General features: G+C 40.6%; 1 protein-coding gene across 1 annotated transcript; it reads right to left on the bottom strand.

Annotated features, from left to right (window-relative positions):
* Nucleotides 1-7,511: 7,511 nt before the first annotated feature.
* Nucleotides 7,512-14,067, bottom strand: RFK (riboflavin kinase). The gene is made up of 4 exons (XM_085041834.1): nt 13,806-14,067; nt 12,101-12,252; nt 10,692-10,794; nt 7,512-10,157 (listed from the first exon to the last, which is right to left on the bottom strand). Exons 1-4 carry the CDS (start codon nt 13,885-13,887, stop codon nt 10,027-10,029), a joined length of 468 nt encoding a protein of 155 aa, XP_084897960.1. The 5' UTR covers nt 13,888-14,067; the 3' UTR covers nt 7,512-10,026.
* Between the last annotated feature and the right edge of the window lie 10,630 nt (nt 14,068-24,697).

Raw genomic sequence — 24,697 nt, 5'->3', positions numbered from 1 at the left:
AACTGTGTGTCTCTAGTTCTTCACTCCACTAGTGGAGTAGCTAATGCTACAACTAATCTATACCAAAATACATAACTAATACAGAGATAGTGCAAAGAAACTAGTCAAAGCCTTCTTCAAGAAAACACAGAGGAGTGGGGTGGTCTCTGCAGCCCCTGGGGGCTGGGGATGAGGCACACACCCCCCCCCCACATGCACTTGTCTTGATTTCAGATGGCAGGATGAGTTGGTGGGACAGACCACACTGAAGAGAAGTGGCTTTTTTTTTTTTTCTGGGAGGCAGCAGTGATTTTGCTAACACTCCGATTATGCAGATTCACTAATCTTCTATTTGCACTATTATTTCTGAATAGGTAGAAACTGGTCAGGTTTCTGTGCTTCTGTAGCCACTATTTTTCCTTGTCATTACCTGACTGGCTGGTGGGCTTGGCTGAAAAGGATTTCAGCCTTTCAGAAAGGAGAAATAGAGAAAATAGCATTACAGTGGGGATGAGGCTTTGGGCTTCTGTGTGCTACACACTTGCCCAAACTGCAGCCCTTTCTAATAATCCTAATTCATGCCCCTCAGAGAAATTTGCCAGCCGCTCTTCAAACAGACATCCTCACCAACATCCAGGTAAATATGCTGCACCTGGACCCAGTGACTCAGATGAATGTTTCCAGTCTCAGGGACCTGAGTTACCGCTTTTTCTTCCTTCCCCACTATACCGTCCTCCTTAAGCTAGCACCTTCTGGCTCATCTTGCTCCATTATTTCTGCACAGAGGTGACTCTGCTATTGGGTGACCCCACAGAGGTGCAGTCTGGCTCCTGGATGCTCTTGTTGTCCACTGAAACTGACTTCATATTCTGGGTGTCCCAACCTGCTCTTCTTTTGCCTCTGACCTCACCATGGAAGGCAGACATCTGGTTTGCTTGCCATTAAAGCTCACACCTGCACCACAATTAGCTGTGGGTGCCAGGGGAAACTGGAGCTGACTAGAGAAAATAAAAAAGCTGGGTAATCAGCTTAGAGAGGAGAATGGCCCTATGAACATAATTGGTTAAGGCTACAATGAGTTTTTCACAATAAATGTCTGCCAGAATTTATTTCCTTAAACAAAGACCAAAAGTCAATGAAGCATATAAAATACAAGCATTAAATGTTTAGTATAGCTTATAGAACAAGGGAGTCTCACCCCTCCTAAACTGCTCTGCCATTGCTCACTCTTCCTTCCAGACCCTCAATTACTGGTTGGGCTGTGCAGCACTGACTGCAACAGCTGACACTTTGCTGACATCTGCAGAGGCTCAGCACTTCAGCCTGGATTTCATGTTCCTCATTTGCCCTGACAGTCTGCAGCTTTCTCTGTTCTGTGCATTATACAAAGGAGCCTATCAAGACCCTGCAAATTCTTTGGGATCCCTCTTCAGGGCAGATGACAGAATGATGATAAGAGGGAAAAAGAAAAAAGGTGAAAGCCTATAACAGTCTTTGCAGTTCATGAAGAGTTTTTTCACAAATTTCAAAACACTAATGAAATATGCTTTGTGGGCGCACAGTTTCAAAACCAGGATTAATCTGTTTTTTAATATGGACCTTCTCCTGCTGGACATCACACATGTGATTCGCTGTGAAGACAAAAGTACTCAGTGTGTATTTGAAGGGAAGTTAGATGACTTTTTCTGTTCTGATATTGCCTTAATTGCTTTTCGAGGACAAAGAGCATTTGGGTGCATATCTTGCGCATAGAGATAAAATTTACTGGGCGGAACGCACAACTCAGATTGTTTTGTCAATGAATACAAAGTCCAGGAGAAACCAGGGTAAGAGGTGCCCATTTAGAGGCGTTTTCACCTGTGATTTATACACCCAACTTTTAACTATTGAACACAATGTGAACAATGGAGAATATTCCTGTAAAGATAGGTTATCTTTTAATATTCATATTTTTGTTCCTCTCTTATGTTCAGCTAACATGCTGCTGTACAATGAAGAAGGCTGCTGCCCAGCCTGCTGTGGTGACTTCGAACTGGCAGACAGTGCAGATTGCTCTTACTGTAGTAAAATCCCAAGGGATGGCCTTGCTGAAGAGCAGTACTGGCATTCAAGGGCCTTATGACTGACTAGCAAAAATGAAAAGCAGAAAAGAGCTAAAGTGTGCTGCTGAGCTGAAGGCACACAACATACTGCCTCTGCTCCATCAGCAGAATAGGCAGGGCTTACTGCAGCTGATCCAGGACATGTCACCTTCTCTCTTACATTTTTTAAAACATGGATGCTTTTCATAAAACTGTTGACTTAAAAGTACCTCTTTCAATAGATAGCAATCTGTGCCATCATGTGAAAATCACCTCATTGGCTTTGAAATAGCTCCAGCATCTTGCATATAGATTTGTGGAGTGAAAAAATGTGATTAAACCAAACTGGTACAATTGGGAAAAGCAGGCTCTGGCCACACAACCAGTTGTCAATGTTTTCTAGCTACCAAAGTTAAAAATATTTCTGAATGTTTTGTGTTTACAGCCTAAGGTTAGAAGTAAGTTGTGTTTGTGTCCCTGCTAGCTTCTCTGCTTCTGGCTATTCCTAATCTAATAAAAATCCCTGTAGTTGTCCTACCAACCCCCTTTTCTTTAGCCTTATACCATCACAGCTACAAGAGTACAACTGTGGTAGTTGGAAGGGTAAGGCACTATCTCCACCACATTAAAAATGGTACTCTAACCTACACTTCCACCATGTCATTTAAAACAAAGACCCCCTCCTACCTGACCTCACATAATTTCTGATTTTTAATTGCTGTTATCAGATGAATGTGCATTATGATCCATTCTAACACCAGAGAGCAAAATCCAAACCACTTACTTTCTTAACAGCTGATTTGGCTTCCCCTTTTATTTGGGACCATTATATGGATCTGGAGAATAAAGCAAGGCAAAGACCCAGCTGTTAATGAAGGAGCACATGAGAGCCTTTCCTTCCCACATAAGCAACTATTACGAGAACATCAAGTGAGACTGGAGATGAAGATATGGCATATATGGGATAGGATGGCAACAGTTCAATACATATTTCAAATTGGACTTCTGGGGGACAAGGAAGATCAGTGTGAATAGGATGGAAGTTAAGTCTTTTAGAGAAATCCTTACTATTTTGCGGATTTTTTGCTCTGCTGCCTTTCTTTAAAAATCACTGCACTGTATTTAATATTTTCCTAGCATGCTAAGCTCAAGATTTCAGCCAACACAGATCACGAGGAGGGCATGGTTTCTAAAAGCAGTTCTTCCTAAAGCTTTACCTAACTATTTTGTAGGCTTTCAGATGCATGCTGCTGTAAGAGAATATATTTCTGTCCATGCTTTAGAGAGCAAATCCTTTGCCAATATGTGTGTGCACTGTAACTACTACAATCATCCACTCAAAGTGTGCCCTTAAACTTTTACCAAGAGCCATGCCAGTCACCACCAAAACATGCAGGTAAACAAGATGGGCTTACTTATCTAATGTCACTGAGGTGGGTGCCAGCAGTTTACTACAATATCATAGTATTATATATACCATTATTATAGTAGTTAACTGCTATATTATAGTATTCCAATTATAGTTGGAAAGCAATTCATAATACAATAGCTCTTGTACCCAGACTTGTTAGTACCATCTGGTCCATGTGTGCTCCTCAAAGCTGATGCTTTTCCTCATAATCTTGCAGTATGTTTCCCACTGGAACTGCATTGATGACATGACCTCTTCCACCAAGCACCTGCACAGTGTGCACTGTTTGTATGAAAAATATCAGAAATATTCTGTACATCATCAAGACCCAGTTAATCTGATTCTGGTGGTTTAAATAGTGTTTCATCACACACAGAGAATTTGGATTTATTGCAAAGCAAAATACAGTCCAGAAGTACACTAGCAAAAAGCACTTCGTCTTCTTTACAATCTTCTTGGGCTACAGAAAACTGAAATAAGCAGTGAGCATTTACAACAGAAATTTTGCATTCATCTTTTCAAGTGGTTCGGCACTTTCAAACTAAGCCAAAAGGAGTAAATGGTCCTCAGTGGGTAATTTACTTTAAAGGGACACACTAATTTTTTTAGCATTGCTGAAATAGATAATACTACAGAAGAGGATGCTCTTTACAGCCCCTCACTGTGAAGAATAAAGTCTTTACACAAATGTGCATGAAAGTACTATTATTTGTTGGCAGTATGGTTAGCTGTCCACAGTAAGAGAATAGACTGAGCCTTAGAATAGTTCCTTCACATTTTATATAATAAACAGCTCTAGAGCTCTTAATAGTTCAAGACTTATCTTTACAAATGAATTAAATCTGAGAAAGACTAATTTTTTATGCTGTAATTTTAAAATGGATTTTTTTGGGTGTTAGTTACTCCTAAAGACCTCATGATTACCCTGTAACTTTGAAAGAGTTCTGTGGAGCCCACTTTGGATTTAATCATTGCACATTCAGTAACAAAGAGGAATACAAAATCATATGAAGATTTAAAAGGTCAAAATAAGGATCTGTATTTATCTAAAGCAATATAATAACAAGGTACTTGAAAAGGCACATCTGATGTGTCACTTCAAGTTCTCACCTGGATGAGTTCTCCAGGGAAAACAAAGGAAGGAACAAATAGAATTAAAAGTAAATTCAAATGGTGATATTGAAAAAGGCGTTGTGATAGCCTGCTATTCTACCCTTGCTTGGATTAACACTGCGCTTTATTATTGCTAGTGGTTCCTCTAACCTGACTCCTACCAAATTTCAGATTTAACACAAAGTACACTTAAGCAGCCTTAAATCAATCCATTCAAGAAAGGTTTGTAGAAACCATTTTGCCAGTTGAGTTCTCAAACTAACATAATCTTTTTATTGAAAGCTTTGTATATACCAACTCTCAATAGTTAAAAAAAACCCCAAACACATAAAACCGTACTCAAAAAACCCCCTCCCAAAATAATAAATAAGCATTGTAAAAATAAAATCTTCCTTAAAATAATTTGGCCTGCATTATTTCAAGTAAGACTAGTACAAAACTACATTTCTGAGCATGCATTCAAAAAATTAAGAGCTCTGAATTCTTTTCAAATGCTTTTTTCCCCAGGGGTTTTCCTCTGGTTTGGGCATAACATTACAACCATGTTTTGAATTTATCATGTGCATGAGAGAAGCAGTATTAGCATCTTGTTTCCATCCAGAAAAGCAATGCTTTTGGCAGGATTCAAATGACAGCTCAGATGAGAAGCTTGGACCTTAAAAGCAGCAGAAAGAGTGCATGATTTTATGCTGTATGAGTGGGGTGAAAATGCCCATGTTTTACAAGATAGCAGGCAACTGCCTTAAAGGAGTCTTCTTGAGAGAGCAACAACCAACTGATGATGGATCATATTAGAAGAACCCAGCATGAAGAAGAGAATTGTGAGAAAGATTTTAGCATGGCATTTTAAAAACAGTGGCAAAGGATGCCTAAGCCAGATACCTAAAGAACCACATTGGTTTTATGGTGATCTTAATTCCAACTGCCTGCCAAGAGTGCACAGGGAGACCAAGAAGAGTCACAAACCTTATACAGGGCCAGTTGTCCAAGAGCTACGGATTCAGAGGGAATTATTTATTAGTCATGGACCACCTCTGGGGAAGGCTCACAGAAAACAGTACAACCAAGGAAACCAAAAATAAACACACAGAGAACTCAGCACAAAAGGATTTAAGATACTGCTTTCTGGAAAAAATACTAGAGAAATTCAAATCCACATCTGTTCAAATCCACAAATCCTGTCTGCACAAAGCCAGTGCTTGTATGTTCCTGCCTTCCTCCAGCCACCATCCTGAGAAAGATGTGATGAAGGAAACAAATTCAGAAACCCAAAACGCTTCACAAGCTTTGCTTCATCTTAAGACCTTTCTCTGTCTTCTTTCCTCACCCTATAACCCTTTCTTTGCTATTCTCATTTATCCATGGAGTTTCCCAAGCCCTAAGGTCTTATTTAGCTAGCTGCATTGTTTTTTCTTCTGACAACTACCTCTTTACTCCCTTAATAATGTTCTTTCAAAATGATCGTGTAATCCAGTAATCTGGTTTAAAATGGACGTGTAAACTACCAGTGTTCTTTAATTTTTCTCTATTCAATGGAGTGGATATATAGAGGGAAAACTTTCCTTTTCCATGTCTCTGTTCTTGAGCTTTGCTAGAAAGGAAGTGAGGGAAAATACACTGTAGGTGGTTTTAATTTTGATTTGGTTACAGAAGAAAACTAGTAGAAAAATCTTGATGCTTGGAAGTTATAGTGCTGACTGCTAAAGAAAAGTCCTGAACAATCTAGGTGCTCAGGGATTTCTCAGTCTCAAATCTGTATCTCCAGCCTGGGCACTCTTGCTAAAAGCATGTTTTCTGACAGATACCAGTTTACACTGAAGAAACCACAGCATGTGACAACCCTTACCACATGCACCACCACTGCGTTACATTCTTTCTTAATGCAAATTTAGCTGTAGATAAAGGTCTACACATGAAGAGTTTCCAAGAGTAAAATATGAGAAATGTTTTCCCAAAAGGGGCCAGAGCCATAATTATGTGTTTTAATATACAGATTTGACCCTCCTTCAGTAGCAGTAGATAAATCTTTGATGAATTTTTAGCAGTTGAAGCATAAAATAAAAGAATTCAACTCCTTCTATCTGAATCCTAAAAGGAACTGATGCCTGATGATTTTTTGCCTTTTTATGTACCCTTTTATACATTTTTATACTCTCGTTATATTTTCTGTACCCTTTATACATTCCTTGTACCCTTAGCCTACATATTCGTAATTTTTGTAGTCTGATATTCTAGCTTAGTTTTGGCATTCTGTAAAGCAGGAACACCAAACATTCACAGTAGCAGGCCAAAGAGCCCTATACTATCTCAAAACTCCAGGTTTCAGCGTTGGTTGAGACCTTCTCTCTGGATGATGTTTTGTAAACTAGGTTCTAGCCTCATTTAGGGGGGATTCTTAGAATAGGGAGACCTTACTTCATTAATTAAGCTTCTTATTGGGGAATCTTAGACAGATATGCTAATTTGCAAGGTCCATAAAATTCCATATGCATTCTACCCACCCACTGGTGTGCATCTCAGCGTGTTCTGCATTTGAAGAGCTGTGCACCTAGGATCCTATTAAAATACCAAGGAAAAACCCTTTAACCCCTTTAACCATGTCTGCCTCTGAATTCTAAGACCAGCTGAAAGGCAACAGAACAAGCAGCTTTTTGAAAAGTTTTCAAAGTGTGTGTGTAGACAGACCAATTCAACAGTTTCAGGCTATGAATTCTAAGGTTTTAACTCTAACAAGCTCAGACTGAAGCACTGAAGTCCCCAGAGTGGGACCAGTTTTCAGTTACACTAGGATGGTTGAACAACGTCTCAATACTCTTTTCTGTCAGTTTAGCATTTTAGGCAATCACCCCCACAAAGCTTTGCACAAAACCGAGACCACTAACACTCCTAGGAGTGGCAAAGAAAAGGAAATACAAGACAAGGACAACTTTATCAATTACAGCTCCTTTAGTAATGGTACAGTGCAGCAACATCAACCAAAACACAGCTACTTGTACATAATACAAAAATATAATCATTCGAAAAGTTCATACTGTACTAGGAATTATGTATGGCGCTTGAAGAGTGATGTATAGCATTTTCTCTTAAATAATATGGACAGGTACTCTAAGCCAAATGAAGGTACAAACACTTTCTTTAATTTGAAGACAAACATATAAAGAGCAGTTTCTTAATTCAGTGTATCATACCTCAGCTAGGATTTGAGAGCAAATTAAGTCTTTCAAGTTTTCCCTTTGCTACTGCCCTCTATCCATAGCACAGCAGCTCTATAACCAAATGGTGAATTGAATTTTTGATAGTGGCATTTATGAGCAGATACAGAAAAGTACTATTCAGACAACCAGCGTAAGGCACCATAGTTTCCACACAGACCCATGACATTACAGGCAAAAAACAATTTTAAAGGCAGCTATGAGTGTTTAGCTACAGTACCACGATGAACAAGAAACAATGTATTGTTGACGACATATTCTGTTGACTAGTGTGGCTTCTGTTTATTCTCTAAAAGTAGTAGTAAAATATATGATTTTAACACTACTATGATTTGAAGAATGCATAACCTCTTTACAAAAAAAAAAATTCTCCCTTCATCTCTCCATTTTAAAATTCCGATCATCTATCTTGTGCAGCAATTCATTTACAGCCTTTTCAGAAATAGTTTCCAACACATTCTATAGTAAAAGCCCACTAAAGTATTTCTCTTCTCCTTTAAAAGAAAGTATATTGTCCCATGTCCCTCTCTCCCAATTGTATTGAATCTGCCTCTGCTATCAACAACACTGGTGAACAATTCATTTAAATGAAACAGTTTTCTCCTGAAATCCTGAAGAGCAAACATGAGCCCTTGCTTTCCTCAAGACCTCTTCCCTAATAATAGCCCACAATACTGCCTATAATTCAAAACAATATTAAGTGGAACTATCATCCTGACGGCACCTGCCTCAAAGATCCAAACAGCTACCTTGTTAACTCTCTTAAACTCCAGAATGAGGATTCTAATAGGATAGGACAAGGAGTAAATTCATCAAACAGCACTACAGAAATTGTGCGTTCTATATTGAACATTGTAGTTCAGGCAGAGAATCATAGTTGAGACATATTCAAATAAGTATTTTGAATTTCAGAATATGTCCCAGACACACCATAGGGTGATGTCAAAAAGTTATGAATGTGACAGTCACCAAGGGATTAAAAATTTATCAGAGGAAAAGCAGATACTGAATCATGCATTACACTTTGAGAAGTTTTTCAATTTTCAAATTACCATCAACTCTCATTGCACTCCTTCCACTTACCTATCACAGAACAGTTAAGGTTGTAAGGGACCTTCAGAGATCATGTAGTCTAAGCCTCACTTGTATCCCCATATTTCAGAGCAGGACTGTCTGCAACTACTTGTAAAAAACATTCACTATAATTTTGATATATTACGCAATAAATCCCCAAAAGCTTTCATTTGTGTCTTCATCTACTTGGTCTGCCAAAACCCTGGCTCTTACCTGCACTTAGTGCAGAGTGTTTATGAGATTTTTCTGTGCCTTAAAATAATGCAAACCTTGAAGTCAGACATTTTATTGCCAGTGCAGTGAATAACCTCAAGATTTTCCTATAATAAATACCAGCAGCACATAAAATGCAGATTTGTGTCTCATTACCTACTTTAAGACCCAATGAGCAGGTCTTGTTATATTGTTTCTGCATCTTTTGCACCTGAACCTTAAAGTTTATCTTTAACTTTCACACTTTTCTTCATTTTTTGAAATCAAGTGAAACACCCCTTCACAATTACACAAATCATGTGCTGTCATACGTTCAGTCAACTGTGAAGTACAGCTCAGATTCTAGCAACACAATAAGCAACAGTGATTTCTTCCATTTCAAATAAACTTAAAATAAATAATTTCAATTAAAGTAACAGCTTCAACCACAACAGCTGTGTAGTATATAAAAAATAAGAACTATAGAGAATTAATCTTGCCATTGCTATCTAATCATACCTAACCACCAGAATTTTCTGAGTCAATCAACAGCATCATTTTCTAAGCTAAAATCCAGATCTAAGAATTACCTAAAACTGGTAAAAACATTCAGTATGTTAAAATCCGACATTTTTCATTAAATGAACTATCCATACCTTAGGATTACAATTAACTTTGGTCATGTTCTGGATGTGCTCAAGTCTCTAAAGACTTGGTAACTTTAGGATACATAATTTATCTATAAGGACCTAGTACAGCCCTCTAGTCCTTTTGTATGACTGGGCTAATGATGACTTAACCAAAGAAAACTGAAATAATCTTCTATGGTTGGTTGTGATCTCAATTACATAACAGATATAAGACAAAACAATCTATGAGAGCAGTGCAAATATAAAAGCTCCATGACAAGGGAGAAAATAAGAATAAGGAATTTAAAAAAAAAAAAAAAGCTGTATGTGTTTTCTCAGTGATTGTTTACTATTTTCCCTTCTGGCAAATGAAAAAAGTTATCTTCTTTGAGTTTAAGATGTTCTGGTAGATCTAGCTGTCTTTTGGCTTCTTCAATGTCTTCCTGGATTGCTGAAATGAGTGCATCTGAAAAAGGGAAGAATAGGGATATTTAAAAGTTGACTTGTATTCTGAACACAGTAACAAGTGAAAATAAGGCACCACAAAATATCAAACAACAATCACAGTAGTAGAATAGAACTAGGAGGTTTGAAAGGCAGAATTCTTTGCTTTTAAAATGTCTTCTTTTAAACATGCCAAAGTTGCATTTTTACTCATTACCAGCGCTACCCTTTTGCCAAGACACTTTAACAGTTCAGTTTAAATCCTAACAAAATTGCATTTTAAAAACAAAGTAGTACGTTTGACTTTTATGACAAGCCCATGATTTAAAAATTACTCCTCAAACAAGTAAAAAAAAAAAAGGCAGGGTTTTAGTGTGATACATTAGAAGATGAGGGGGTATGGTTTTTTTTATTTTTAAATTATGAAAACGTTTTACTAAAATTTCAAAAGTTAACAGATAAAACATCTCATAATGGAAAGACATACAGTGAAGACACAGAACTTGCATGAGTAAGACAGAAAAGAACTAGGTTCAGGGAGACCTCCAATACTGACCTAGGGAATCAAAGTTTTTTTCTGGTCGAATGTATCCAACTATGACTATACTTAGAATTTCTCCATAAAAGTCTTCTTTGAAGGTGTGGATAATGTGCGTTTCCTAAAGGAAGAAAAATAAGTGGACAATTATTATCAACATTAGAGTTTACTTCCCTCTCTGCACGCATGTAGGTCTAATATCCAACATTTAAATTTTCCTCAATGGATAAAAATAAAAAGGACATTTAGTATAGCATGTATTACCCAAAATAAAAAAGCTAGGGCTTTAGTTTGTATTACGAAGTAGAACTGCACTTTGCATGGAATTTTAAAAAATCACTCCCTTAAAGAGTAAAAAGTGTATAAAGAGAAAAAGAAAGAAAACAAAACAAAAAAACCCAACAAAAAAAACCAAAAACCCCAAACCAAACAAAAAAATAACCCCTAAAAACCAAAAAACCACACCCCCTCAAAAGAGAAAAAAAACCCCAAAACCATAAACAAAAAAAATACCCCCAGACATCAGGAGAAATGCTCCAAAACTTCTCAGAGGTAAGGTAAGGTAAGACTTCCAAAGGAGGAAATGTTATTGTTTCCTCAACAAGTGGATGCATTTAAATAACTATGAAGATTTTTATAGAAGTAGTTGGCTCAAGGAAGGCTTTTACAACTATCTTCTAAAAGAACAGAATTTTGATAAAATTGAAGTATGAGTCCAGACTAAGACAGGGTTCCACCTTACATTCAAAACCATTTTATGCACATCTTCCTCTCCAAAACAGGCCAACCCATTATACCAACAGAGCAAAAATTTTTTACAGTATACATTTGTCTAAGACAAACACTAAGAAGCAGAGATTCATGTCCAAATAAAACTGTTTTCAACAAATAAAAGAGAGCGCTGCATGACTAAGGAAAAGCACCAGCACATGACAGCAAGAAAAACGCTGTCACAGCTCAGGATTTTAACTTCTCCATCCTTACATCCTTATACACTTTCGAATATTTATTTGGTACGTTAAGCCACAGCACCTCATGTACGGATTCCATCATTTAAGAGAAGGATTAATAAAAAAATCATTACAAATTAAGTTGCCCCAGCATCTTCTATCTGAAATGCTGATACATTGTTTCTATCAGCAACTCAAGCAACCACCATTTCAAGTACTGTTATATTATAATTTTGGAAGTAGTTAAGAAATGGTGGAATAGAAGGAAGAAAATAAACTTTACTCAATTACATCTGCATACTTTCTGGCTACAGACAGTATATTCTTCTTAGAATATAAACATTATATAGATAACAAGTGCATTTCTAATGGCAAAAAATTCCCAGATATCATTCACCAACCAGATTCTGCATACCTTATTAAAATTCTCCTGATCTTTTATTACAATGAAAATCCCACAAAAAGCAAAATTCTTACCACTGACTTCTTAATATTCTTATAGAAAGGATTCCATCCTATGCTCAAAACCATTTTATGCACATCTCCATTTCCAACACAGGCCCATCCATAGTATATACCAGTAGAGATATCAGGTGGAAAGCTTTCAACTACTTGCTCAGAAAAGTTAGCTGTAAAAATTTTATAAAGTGTGAAGTGTGAGTGACTTTGTGTAAGTGAAGGATATAACAGGATTTATAAATACTTAAAAGCCAAACTCTACCTACACACTATTTACAAACATAACATTGGTGATGATAAGAATAAAGCAACATACCATTTGGTAAAATATAAAACAGCCTCATAAAGTTCAGTCACCGTGGCAATACCAGAATTATTACATCTCTTACACACACACACTGTATTTAATCGATTTCTTTCCCTTCTGCAATAATAATTAATAAATATGTCATTTATACAGCCAGAACACATTTCATTTGTAGGACAATTACCACAGCTTTAAAAGATGAAAGATGAGGGGGGAAAAAATCAACTTTCTTTAGCATCACAAAACAGCATCTCAGAACTATTTATTAGTAAAACATTTACTGATTAAGTAAAATACATAGAAGTGAATGCAATAATTATTCAGTCATCTGTCAATTTTGTACAAGTTCCCTTTCACAGGAATGTGTGGATTTGAGATTTCCTTCGAAACCTACATATTTACAGTAAAATAAAATTTCCTTTTAACTGAATTTAACCTTCTCTCAAAATTACTACTCCACCTCTATTTCCCAGCTGAATAGATCTCTTCAGGTAAGACACCAAATTGATACGGAATAGATGGTTACCAAATTTTTATCAAAGCTGACAGACAGTAACAGCTTCCTTTCCCTGTTCCCCAATACCAACACACCATTTATAAACAACCAAGAGAAAAATGTGAAGCATTGTCAGAAACAGATGTTAGAAATCCAGCACCCCAAGAGTGATCTTATAGAGTCCCATGTCTGTTAGAAGTAGTGCAACGTGAATGCCGACTTCAACGTCTGTGTAAGGAAAGTCAAAATTATCTTGCACTATTCATCTGTCTGCCTTGAGACAACTGAAACAGAGATGGGCAACAGCAAAATACATTCTCTGTAAGCCAAGCCCACCTGCTCTGTTTCAACCTTTGCTTTAGTCCCCTTAAACTGTCTTCCTCGCAGCGATTCCCAATGCCTACTCCCTTTCTTGTTCCAATTCGAGGTTTACGTGAAGGGATATTTCCCAAGCTGCCACACCACTGCACCGTGAATGTGACACTTATCTACATCCTGTACGTCGTGACGACCATTAGATGAAAAAAGGAACAAACATCAAGACTCAGAGAAATCTCTTTACAGATTGGTGTTCAGGTGATAACACAAAAGAGGGTGCAAGATTCTAGCAGTGTAGCAGGGGAAAAGCGTTGATAGGGAACAAGCAGGGCCGCTGACGGGAAGCGGAAGCCATGACAACAGTGCAGCTGTGCGGGGCAGCCGGGCGGCTCCGAGGGCGGGCGAGCTTAGTCACGGCAGGAGGCTGGCACGGCTCCGCTCGGGGGTCGCGACAGGGACCGGCCGCAGAACCCCCGGCCCCGCGTCTCGCCGGCCGGAGCGCTGCCGCCACCCGGCGCCGACCACAGCCCGAGGGCCGGGCCCAGCCCCGCGAGCACCCCGCCCGTGCTGCTCCCGGGAGGCGCTCCCCCGTGCCCGCTCACCGGTGGGGATGCCCAGCTCCTTGGAGCCCCTGCCGAAGCCCTTCACCACCTCCCCGCGGCAGAAGTACGGCAGGTGCCTCATAGCGCCGGGCTGTGGCGCCGGCACCAGGGCCCGCCGCGGCGCCGCGCCGCTCGCACCGCCTCCGCCCGGGCGCTACCAACGGCAGGGGGGAATCGGGCGGGCAGCTCGGGCTTGCGATCCACACACCGCTCCGGCGGCTCCTGCCACCCTCTAGAATGGACGCGCCCGCGCCGCACGCCCAGTGTGCCCTCCTCCGCAGGGGCGGTGAGCCGGCCGGAGCGGGGCGGGGCTGGACAGCGAGCCGGCCGGAGCGGGGCGGGGCTGGACAGCGAGCCGGCCGGAGCGGGGCGGGGCTGGACAGCGAGCCGGCCGGAGCGGGGCGGGGCTGGACAGCGAGCCGGCCGGAGCGGGGCGGGGCTGGACAGCGAGCCGGCCGGAGCGGGGCGGGGCTGGACAGCGAGCCGGCCGGAGCGGGGCGGGGCTGGACAGCGAGCCGGCCGGAGCGGGGCGGGGCTGGACAGCGAGCCGGCCGGAGCGGGGCGGGGCTGGACAGCGAGCCGGCCGGAGCGGGGCGGGGCTGGACAGCGAGCCGGCCGGAGCGGGGCGGAACGGAGAGGGGCGGGCGGAGCTGGATGGCCGGAGCGGGAGGGCGGGCCGTGCGGGGCCTGCGAGCCTTGCGCTGCGCTGCGAGCCGGCGTGACCTTCGCTCCTGCTCCGGAATTCGTCACACTGGGCGCTCCGAGGACAGCTGGGTCTGGCCGGAGCTGCAGTTTCTTCCGATGGAAACTGGGCAGTGCCAGCTGGGGCTGTTCTGCACCAGCTGCCACATCCTGACCCTGTGTACGTGAAAGGCTGCACCTCACACCCCGCGCCCACGCGTGGAGATAGGGATTGTTGCTCCCTTGGTAACCCTGGGTTTGCCTTTTCGCTCAGAAAAGGATAAATGCTTCAGTGCGCCGCAAACACTCAGAAAAGCTCTGAGAACAGGTCTTTTTGTGACAAGCTCCGGCGAACTGCAGTTCCTTTCTTAAAACAAAACGACAATCCAAACAACCAAAACCCAACAACAGACCTAACTCAGACCAAACAAACCCAAACCATTTTTACTCCCCTCTGCTTTACCGTCATGCTCACGTCTCCCTTTCTGCCATTACTCCCGGCAGTGCAGAGATCTCCTTTGGGAAAACACCAAGACAACAGTGCTCATCCTGTGTTCACTCTGTTTAACTTAGGGGGAAATGAAGGGTGTCTGAGCATTTCTCTTCCTTCACTTCCTTCCTCCAGTTGCTCTTCAGGTTGATAAAGCTCATTAGCTCATTAATGTATTTAGATGGTTAACACTCTTTTTTTCTATTGCCGTGATCCTGTTCAAATAAATTTGAGATTGCATGAGCTCAAAATAGTAGTATTGTGAAATATGACCATAATCTTGGTAAATTATGGAGCAGCTAGCCTGGCAGCAGTCTCTTTGTATGAGTGATACAACAGGCCATTTGAGTTTTTGGGTCTCATTCAGCACTGCTATGATGCACATATACATATTTGTCTTTAAACATGTAACTGTTACCCAGAAACGCCATCCAGAAAATCCCTGAAAGGGAATTGCCAGTCTTTCCCCACTTCTAGGACACAGTTTCTAATTTCACCAGTTTGATATAAGTCATGAAAATATTTCAGGACTTACCTCCAATTTGGTTCGCTATTTTTTAATAGGGAAAAGCAGCGTAAAGATCAATGGCTTGTGCTTGTATTTAATTGTATACACAATTGTAAATAACTTCTTAAAATGGGAACTGTTCTGAGAAACTGACTTGTAAGTCCTAATATAAGGCAGTGACTGCTCATGGAAGCTGTGGACACAAGCTGTTTTATATAAGAAGGCAAAAAAAAAAAAAAATTAAAAGTGATTTTGCCTCAAACTTGTCCTCTTTTTTTCTTATTTTCTTTCTCTTATTCCAATTCCCTGCTATCCTTTTCATGCTAACATTTAAATTTGTTTCTTCCATTTAAGTAGCTTTGACTGTCTTAGGGAATCACCATAGGTGTAGCTGGAACTGAGGAACAGAGAGGTGATGGTATACATGTAAGGACAAAAAGTGAAAGATATCTTAGGTATGCTTCTAACAGTTCTGCTGTCTCTGAGCATGGAGAGAATAATGTTACAAAAAGCATTTTAAATTATATTTCTTAATGGAAGTGTCTTGGATAAAAATCTTGAAGTGACCATTAACAAATGCCAGACCATTAACAATTGACGGTGAGACCTCATTAGTACGGCTAGTTTATTTTAACTAAGGAGCAAGAAACAGATCCAAAACCCTTCTATTTTCTGGAATGCGTTTCCTCCCAAAATTCATATCCAAGGACATACACATTTTTTTCCCCCTCCTCCCCATGCCTTTTTTTTTTTTTCCACTAATCCGTCCTTTCAGAACAGATGTTGATGTTCTTGTGATATCCACATGATGGCACGCAATGACTTCTTTTTCAACGTCTGTAGGTTTGGCCAAAAGGTTTACAATCTCAGTAACCGAGAGGACCTTGAGACGTACTAAGTCAGGGAAGTGTTTGTTTAAAAACTATGTGTTTGAGTAATTTCACAGAAGTCTAACTGACAACTTCTATCCCATTCTGTCAGATAGTTTTAACATTAATTTTCAGTCATCATGATGGGCTGCTATGAACCAGCTAAAACATCAGCCATTCTTCATACTATATCCTTGTTTTTCTTCTGTAATTAAGTATACTAGTTCATATTGGAGTGGGGGGATCTTGAATGAGTAGAATATAGTTAACTCTATTGAAATTTAGAGTAGTTAACTCTACTAAAACTTAGTAGAGTTTGTAGAAATGTTTCTTCCATAAACATCATCAAATTTTAGTGATGAACATGTCTGTTAGAATTGTCAGTCCAAAGAAGAGCAATTTGATAGTTACTTCCTCCAGTGAGAAAACTCAGGTGCTATTTCAGGCAGCTAGGGAGGAACATCGGTTCCCTGCTTATGCTACTTTACCTATAGTTATTGTTGTCAGTGAAAAGCATTTTAATTTTTTTCTGGGATATACGTACAACCACAGAAACCAGAATAAATGTAGCATGTGTTATGTCACCTCTGCAGGGCCTGTGTTAGGTTACCTAACTAAACATAAGCTTTGAGGACTCATTCACACTAACCAACATTTAATGCGGAGTAGAACATACTCTATTCATCTAGTTTTGCAGTAAAACATAAGACTTGTATCACATCACAACCCTGTGCCAGAGTTCCTGCCTCTTGCTGCCACGCTGCAAAAGCCTGCATTCCTATGCAAGGGGCTTAAGGTGAGAGCACAAATATCCTGTTTCCTTCATGTGGTGTGAAAAAATAGCAAAACCGTATCTGCTGGATAGTGGAATATTCTCAGGCTGTCCTAGCCAAACTGGAAATACTGGTTACACCAGGCTCAGTGAAATATTCAGGAGCTGACTCAGAGAAAAGAGTGTCATGGAGTAAAACTAGTAGCATTTTAGGCAGTTCCTTGGAAGTTTCCATTCTCAGCATGACAAAACTCTCATTGATTCAGGAGTTCAATTCAAGGATGCTCTGGCACTCCTTACTTTTAGTGTGCTGAAACCAGGTGATGAAATAAAAGATATGTACAAAACACTTTTGCTAGAATGTCTAACAAATACCTGCTTTGAAAGTATTTTTTCCTGTGTTTTGGTCTGGAATAGAAAACCACAGAAGTCATTATTTTACTTTTTTAAAAATTTTATCTTTCTCTTTAGAAGTCTGAAGTTTTGTTCTAGTTGAATAGACCACTTTCTTGTAGGAGAAATACCTGCACATTAGTATGACAGTACCAAGACTGTGTTAGATTACAGTGAAACAACAGATACTATCAATATCTGCATAACAAGGCATAGCTGATATTATCTACTGAACATCTTCTAGTAAATACATAAAATTCTAACAACTACCACTTGCATGTTACTAAACTACATGTGAAAGAAAAATCTGGTGCATTTCAGATATTTTGGAAATGCTACATAAAGGTGTAGAACTTGATGCTTTTTGAAAGTTTATGTCAGTGTGTTAAAAAATTCCTTCAGCTTTTGAATCCGTATTTCTCTCTTAGTGTCTTTTCTCCACACCAAATCCTCAATTAGCTTCTTGAAAAATGCACAGCATTGCTTTCAGCTAGCTTCTCATTGTCTCTGCACAGCACTGTGTTGTGCCATGTGGACATCCTTCATGGTTAGTGCTCAAAATTCTCAAAATTTTTATACTGCTGAAGAAACAGAACTTTTTTTTTTTTTTTTTTTTAAAGGCCTTTAATGACTTAAAAGCCTCCCTATTTGTCTGTTTTCCAAAAATGGTTTAATAGGTGTCTCAGAGTGAATAAATGTAATTAACTAGTTCTGATTAGGTTGAATCATATGACAGAATGGGAGGTGTATTGTCACATATTTTTTTGAGCCACTGTTGACCCAGATCAAAATATTTGTGACCAGTCTATCCCATATTGTAAAAGCAGCCGTCTATTAACCATTTGGCAAAATCTTCTGGCTGGTAGGAGAATCCTATCAACAGCGGCTTTGGTAGCACAAGAAAAGTAATACAGGGAAAGGCAGCTGAGGCAGCTAACCACCTTGAAGACAACTAAATGACATTCTCATATGTTTGAGAGTCTCTGGTCTGAAATATCCTGCATTTCTCAGCAATCAACACAGATTGCTATCAGGAATCCTACAATGAAATGTAGAAGAACAAGATTGGGGATCTCAGTGACGCAGGTTAGGAGATGTTTACTGTACTGTCATGAGTTGAGCAATGCTTGGAGATGAACAGACGTTAGGCTACTTGGAGGTCACTGTCAAGCTATTGCAGAAATGGTACATAAGATAATGTTACAGGAGGTAGTGAGCCGAGATCTGTTAAGAAAGTAACAAACAGTGGGACAGGTAATGGATTTTTCAGCTCATTAAATTTCAGAAATGTCAGAAATTACTTAATTTCAGATTTTGGTGAATCTGCATAATTTCTGCTTATCATGAGTTCAAAAACAAACAAAAATTAGATACCAATATATTTTCTGACCTAGAACTTAATATGAGTTGCCTCATAATTTCTGTTTTTCATGAAGAAGAATGGAAGAAAAATGTGCTTTACAGAAAAGTGCAATCACTCAGAGGGAAAAGCTTGCAAGAAGGGCTTTAGCTCAAGTGGGAATTAGTATGGAGATAAAAGGAGCAGATACTTGATGTCTATGAAGCTTCGTAAGTTTGGGAACACTACAAAAGAAAGTAAATCAGTTTGTCAAAACTGTTTGTCTTTACTGCAATAATTGGTTTCACAACAACATAAAAAATAAAAAATTGAACCAGTGGCCACTGAATTAATTCATGGGAATTCTGTGAAGGACAGTATCCTCTCAAAAGCACATGAGATGTATTGCCTCAGTGGTAGATTTGCTTTTTATATCTGGGAATATCCTGCATACACCCTCACCTCTATTCTCTTTACAGAAGAAGTTTTGTTAGTTTTCAGCCTACAAGGGACAAAAGTTTTTCACCCACGCAGAAACATCAGAAAGAGCAGAAAATGAAAATTATTGTCCTAGTGACTGATATTGCAGAAAGAATGTAATGAAGGAAGTAGCTACAATGTTTTCCCCTGCATGTTAATAATAATTTTTAAGACCATTTATTTCCCTGGGCTTGCTGTTCCAGCCTTGATCACAGAGTAAGCAACAGGTAAGAACACAAGAACGTTTCTGGTGAAAATTTCTCATTGCTAAGAGGAATCTGTAGTTTATAATACTCCTACTGTCACCAATATGTGATACTTGTTCCCAAGCACATTCAAGGCATAACTGCATCTATGACTGCACTGCCATCTATGTAAGGCAACCACTCTTCCAACACCAGTCCTCCTACTGTTGCCCGTTGAAGAAATAGCCCTAATCATTGCTTGTGTCTGCCACTGCAAAGAGGTCCTTCTCCATAGGTGCAATTTGACCGTACAACCTTGTGTTTTCTTAATACAGGAAACATTTGCACAACAACGTGAGAAAAGTGTTAGCCATAATTTCCTTGATTTTTGGGCTACATCCCATTTGCTTGTGCACACAGTCCCAGTAGTCCTGCAAGCAGGCTGTGCCAGATACGTCAGTGCTGCAGACAGATGTGTTCGTCTGCATCAGTCTCCCAAAAAGTGCCTCATTATGGGCAGACTGCAGTCACTTGTCCTTGGTAGTAAGCCTAGCTGGGTGCTGCCTTACTCATTTTCTTAGTCACACCAAAGCTAGAAATTAAAAAGGCATGCAAAAAGAAGAATCCCAGAAGAAATACAAGGCTCATTCTGAATAACGCAGCTGGTAAGTTTGTTGCTAAGTTAATTACATTGTGGAAGTACTGAGTGCATCTTCTTCAATTCTCCCATTTAAATTGCATCCATCCACAATGAAAATGACTGTTTCTCATTGGGATCTCATTGGGAATTATAATTAAAAACCATTCCTGCCCCCCCACCAAAAAACAAACAAACAAACAAACAAAACCCCAAAAAACCAAAAACCAAAAAAAATTTCCTAGCCAAAGCAAAAAAAACCAAACAAAACCCTAAATCTCAGGATTGATTCAGGACATCTCCTATTTGTTCTGGGGTGGCATTATGAAGCTACTTTATTCCTTAACCACCTGCTTAATGCCCACAGCTTCTCTGCCTTTAAGATGGAGCCGAGGGGGTGCAGAGCCGGGGTGAGTTAGACGGCTGACCGAATGGTGGTCAGTTCAGCCTAGCCGCACCGGGGGGTCAGTTCAACAGCCGGCGGACCTGGGGGCAGAGCCAGAGCTGGGGTCAGTTCAACAGAACGGCACCGGCAGGGTCAGCTAAACAGCTCGGACCAACGGCCTGGCTGTGAAAGCGGCTCGGGGCAAAGGCCTGGGGAGAGACAGAGAGACTGGGGGGAGAGAGACTGGGGGGGAGAGAGAGACTGGGGGAGATGGTTCTCTGCCAGACTTCGTGGGAGACGGCTGTCCGCTTGATTGCGTGACGGAGTGCACTGGCCGCGGGACTGCTTTTTACACTGCTCTACCTGTTAGCTTAAAAAAGCTTTTTTTCTTTCTCTCCCCCGGGCCTCCGTACCTCCCTTCCCTTCTCTCCAGCCCGGGGAGCTGCGGGGTGCCCCGGCCAGTCTGAGCTCCGAGGAAGGCCATGCCCGAGAGTGAAGGCCGAAGAGTCACTGGAGTCCAGCAGCTTCGCTGGCTGTGCTGTCAGCTCCTTGCAGGCACCTTTTTCATTTTTCTTTTCTTTGTTTTTCCCAGTTTCAGTCTGTGTTAATAAATAGTTCAGTTTTTTTCCCACTTTCACTTGCTGTGGTTAATTTGTTTCATCAGCAGAGGGAAGGGGAGGAAACCCTTTTCCCTTAGGAGGAGGCGCTCATCCCAGAGCCTTTCCTCCTGAACCTTTGTCTCCAAAACCTATTCCACTTACTTTCTCAAGGGTATTCTGAGCTGCAGAGGTTCAAAACAAGTAATCTAAATCGGTACTAGCTTCATGTGGAGATGCTCTAACCAGTTTTTCTACATTATTAGTATCCCTACCTCCTGCATGTGGATTGCTCATTTTGCCCCACACTGTTTACCTTGGCAAAGAAATACCAGTGGGAACCCACAATTTATGCTACAAAACAGGTTGAGCAGAAGATTGTGTTAGAGCCTGTTTTACATTATTGAATTAATTACCCCCCAAACTAAGGGTTTTTTGAAGCCATCATCAGTGTAGGATCAGACAGGTTTAATAAAAAGATTAATATAATCCTTCATTTCCTAAAAAATAAACCAAACATTCATGAATGTTGTCAACGTTGTAGTTGCATGAGTATGTGGCAGTCAGAATGTACAAATATGTAACAGATATTTGGAGATATTGCAAAACATTTACTTGGGAGTGAAAGAGGGCACTGTATCCTGGGGTGGTTTGAATGATCTTATACATCCTTCTTTCCTTGACAGCAGAGAAGAAATAGTATTTTCTCACATCAGACAAGTGACTTCAACTATAATTAACTGTCTCTATAGATAAGTAAGAAAGTGGCACAAAAGTACTCAAACTGTTTTATCTGATGTCAAGAATATGAAAAAAACCCTGAGAAAACGAACATCTCATTTAAGGAGAAATCAAGCCATGGAAGAGAATCTGTATAAACATCTGTTTTGATACACGTTTGTTTTTATGCCAAATATTTAATAAATTTTTACAGCCTGTAGTACACCTATAAACTAGAATACAGATTTCTGAACCTGTTCCCTTGTGAAGGAATTTAGAATCATAGCATGCTTTGGGTTGAAAGGAACCTTAAAAATCCTCTATTTCTCCCCCATCATGGGAGGGACACCCTCCACTCAACCAGATTATTCAGAGCCCTATCTAACCTGGCACTGAACACTTCCAGGGATGAAGCATCCACAACTTCTCTGTGTAACATGTTTCAGCACCTCACCAGCCTCACAGTAAAGAATTTCTTCCTTATATCTAATCTATATGAACAATTTAAAGCCATTACACCCTGTCCTATCAGTAAATGCTCCTGTTAAAGGTCACTCTCACCCTTTTTTATAAGCCCCATTTAGGAGCTGAAAGGCTGCTCTTAGGTCGCTCCAGAATCTTATCTAGGCTGATCAACACCAACTCTCTCAGCATCTTATTTACAGGAGAGGTGCTGCAGCCCTTTGATCATCTTAGTGGCCCTCCCCTGCATTTGCTACAAAAGGTCCTTAGGTTGGGGGCCCCCAACAGAGCTGGACGCAGCACTCCAAGTGGGGTCTCATAAGAGCAGAGGAGTGGGGCAGAATCCCCTCTCTTGCCCTGCTGGCCACGCTGCTTTTTATGTAGCCCAGAATACAGCTGGCTTTATGGGCTGCAAGCACAGCTGGCCATGTCACACTGAATTTCTTGTCAGCCAACATGCCCAAGTTCTTCTCTTGGCTGCTTTCAATCTGTTCTCCTCCCAGCCTGTATTTGTGCTTGGCATTGCCCCGATCCAACAGCAGGACATTGCACTTGGCCGTGTTGAACTTCATAAGGTTTGCATGGGCTCACCTCCCAAGCCTATCAAAGTCCCTCTGGATGGCATGTCCTCCAGGCTAAACAGACCAAGTGACCTCAGCTCCTCATACAGCTTCTCCTGAAGACCCTTCACCATTTTTGCAGCACTTTTTTGGATGCTCTCTAATAGTTTAATATCTTTCTCGTGGTGTCCAAAACTGCCCTCAGGACTTGCGGTGAGGCTGCCCCAGTGCAGAGCAGAGCAGAGCAGGACAATCCCGTCCCTTGCCCAGCTGGCCATGCTGTGCCTGATGTCCCCCAGGACACACTTGGCCCTCCTGGCTGCCAGGGCACTGCTGACTCTTGTTCAACTTGTCACTGACCAGGACCCCCAGGTCCCTTTCCATGGCACTGCTTTCCAGCATCTCATTCCCCAGTCTGTCCATACACCCAGGGCTGTCCATCCCAGGTGCAGAATCCAGCACTGTCCCCTGTTGAACTTCATATGGTTGGTGTTTGCCCAGACCTCTGGTTTATCAAGGTCTCTCTGCAGGGCCTCCCTGCCCTCGAGGGAGCCAGCAGCTCCTCCCAGTTGTGTGTCGTCTGTGAACTTGCTCAGTGTCCCTTCCAGACCTGTGTCCAGGTCATTTATGAAGATGCTGAAGAGCACAGGGCTGAGGATGGAGCCCTGTGGAACCCCACCAGTGACAGGTCCCCAGGCTGATGTCACCCCATTCCCTGTAACCCTTTGTGCCTGACCCCTGAGCCAGCTGCTCACCCATCACATGATGTGCTTATCCAGCTGTGGGCTGGGCACTTTGTCCAGAAGGATCCTGTGGGAGAACATATTGAAAGGTTTACTGAGATTACAAAAAGATCACATCAGCAGACTTAAGGGTGCTTAAAAATCAAGCTATTTCTGATTTCAGATACCTCAATTTAAACAATCCATAGATTTTCTAAAAAATCGATGGAACTATAATAGTTTAAATAAAAATAAATTACAGGAGAGCCTCCCTTTAGACTTTACTTCTTCACAGTATAATCAAACACCATCAGTTTTACCTGTGTGGGCCAGTTGTCCATGTATGTGTTTCCCAGGAATAGGGGTTATATTTAGTTCTAAACTGGTAAAAAATCTAGGTGATTTTTATTCAGAAATTCCATAGTTAAGGTAATTATTTCTTGTGCATTATTTATAGATAGTGATTATTATATGGGCATTATATGTAGTGATTTGTATTCAATTGACTTTTGGTCCTGAACCAATTTGTGAAGAATCATGACAGACACTGAAAAGATCTTATAAAGTGTACTTGCTTTATTACCAAATCCTCAGTATGTTCAGCATGAACCAATATGATTAACATCTACTACTTCACTTTATGCCTCTTCACAATTAGAATGTGCAATGCAATATTTTGCTGTGGGGAGAATGAGAATTTTTTTAATCTTTCTGTCTCTTAACATAGTTGTTGCCATACATGTGTAGGAGAGGAGAAACAGGATGAATGATACATGTTTGTTTCTTTATTTTTGTGAGAACACCAGACCAGTTTCCCAGAATAGTCTACCAGTACACTAAATTTCTTCATACAGAAAGCTGCAGCAGTATGCCAAAGAAACAAAACTGTCAACGCTGGACCTCACTCTGAGCTTTAAATGAATATTTGTATGTTTTGGACTCAGACCATAAATTATCTTGATCATATCTTGAAATGTTACTCAGAAGTTGGCTGCAAGAAGCAAAGGTTGCGAAAGATTTGGACAATAATGTCAATGACTGCAGCAATGCAATGTCTACATACATGCAGAACATTTAATCAGTAAACTGGAAA

Source organism: Lichenostomus cassidix, chromosome Z (assembly GCF_008360975.1).
Source record: "Lichenostomus cassidix isolate B80296 chromosome Z, HeHo_3.0, whole genome shotgun sequence".
Classification (NCBI taxonomy): Eukaryota; Metazoa; Chordata; class Aves; order Passeriformes; family Meliphagidae; genus Lichenostomus; species Lichenostomus cassidix.
The sequence above is the reverse complement of the archived record's forward strand: the minus strand, read 5'-3'. Positions and strand labels throughout refer to the sequence as shown.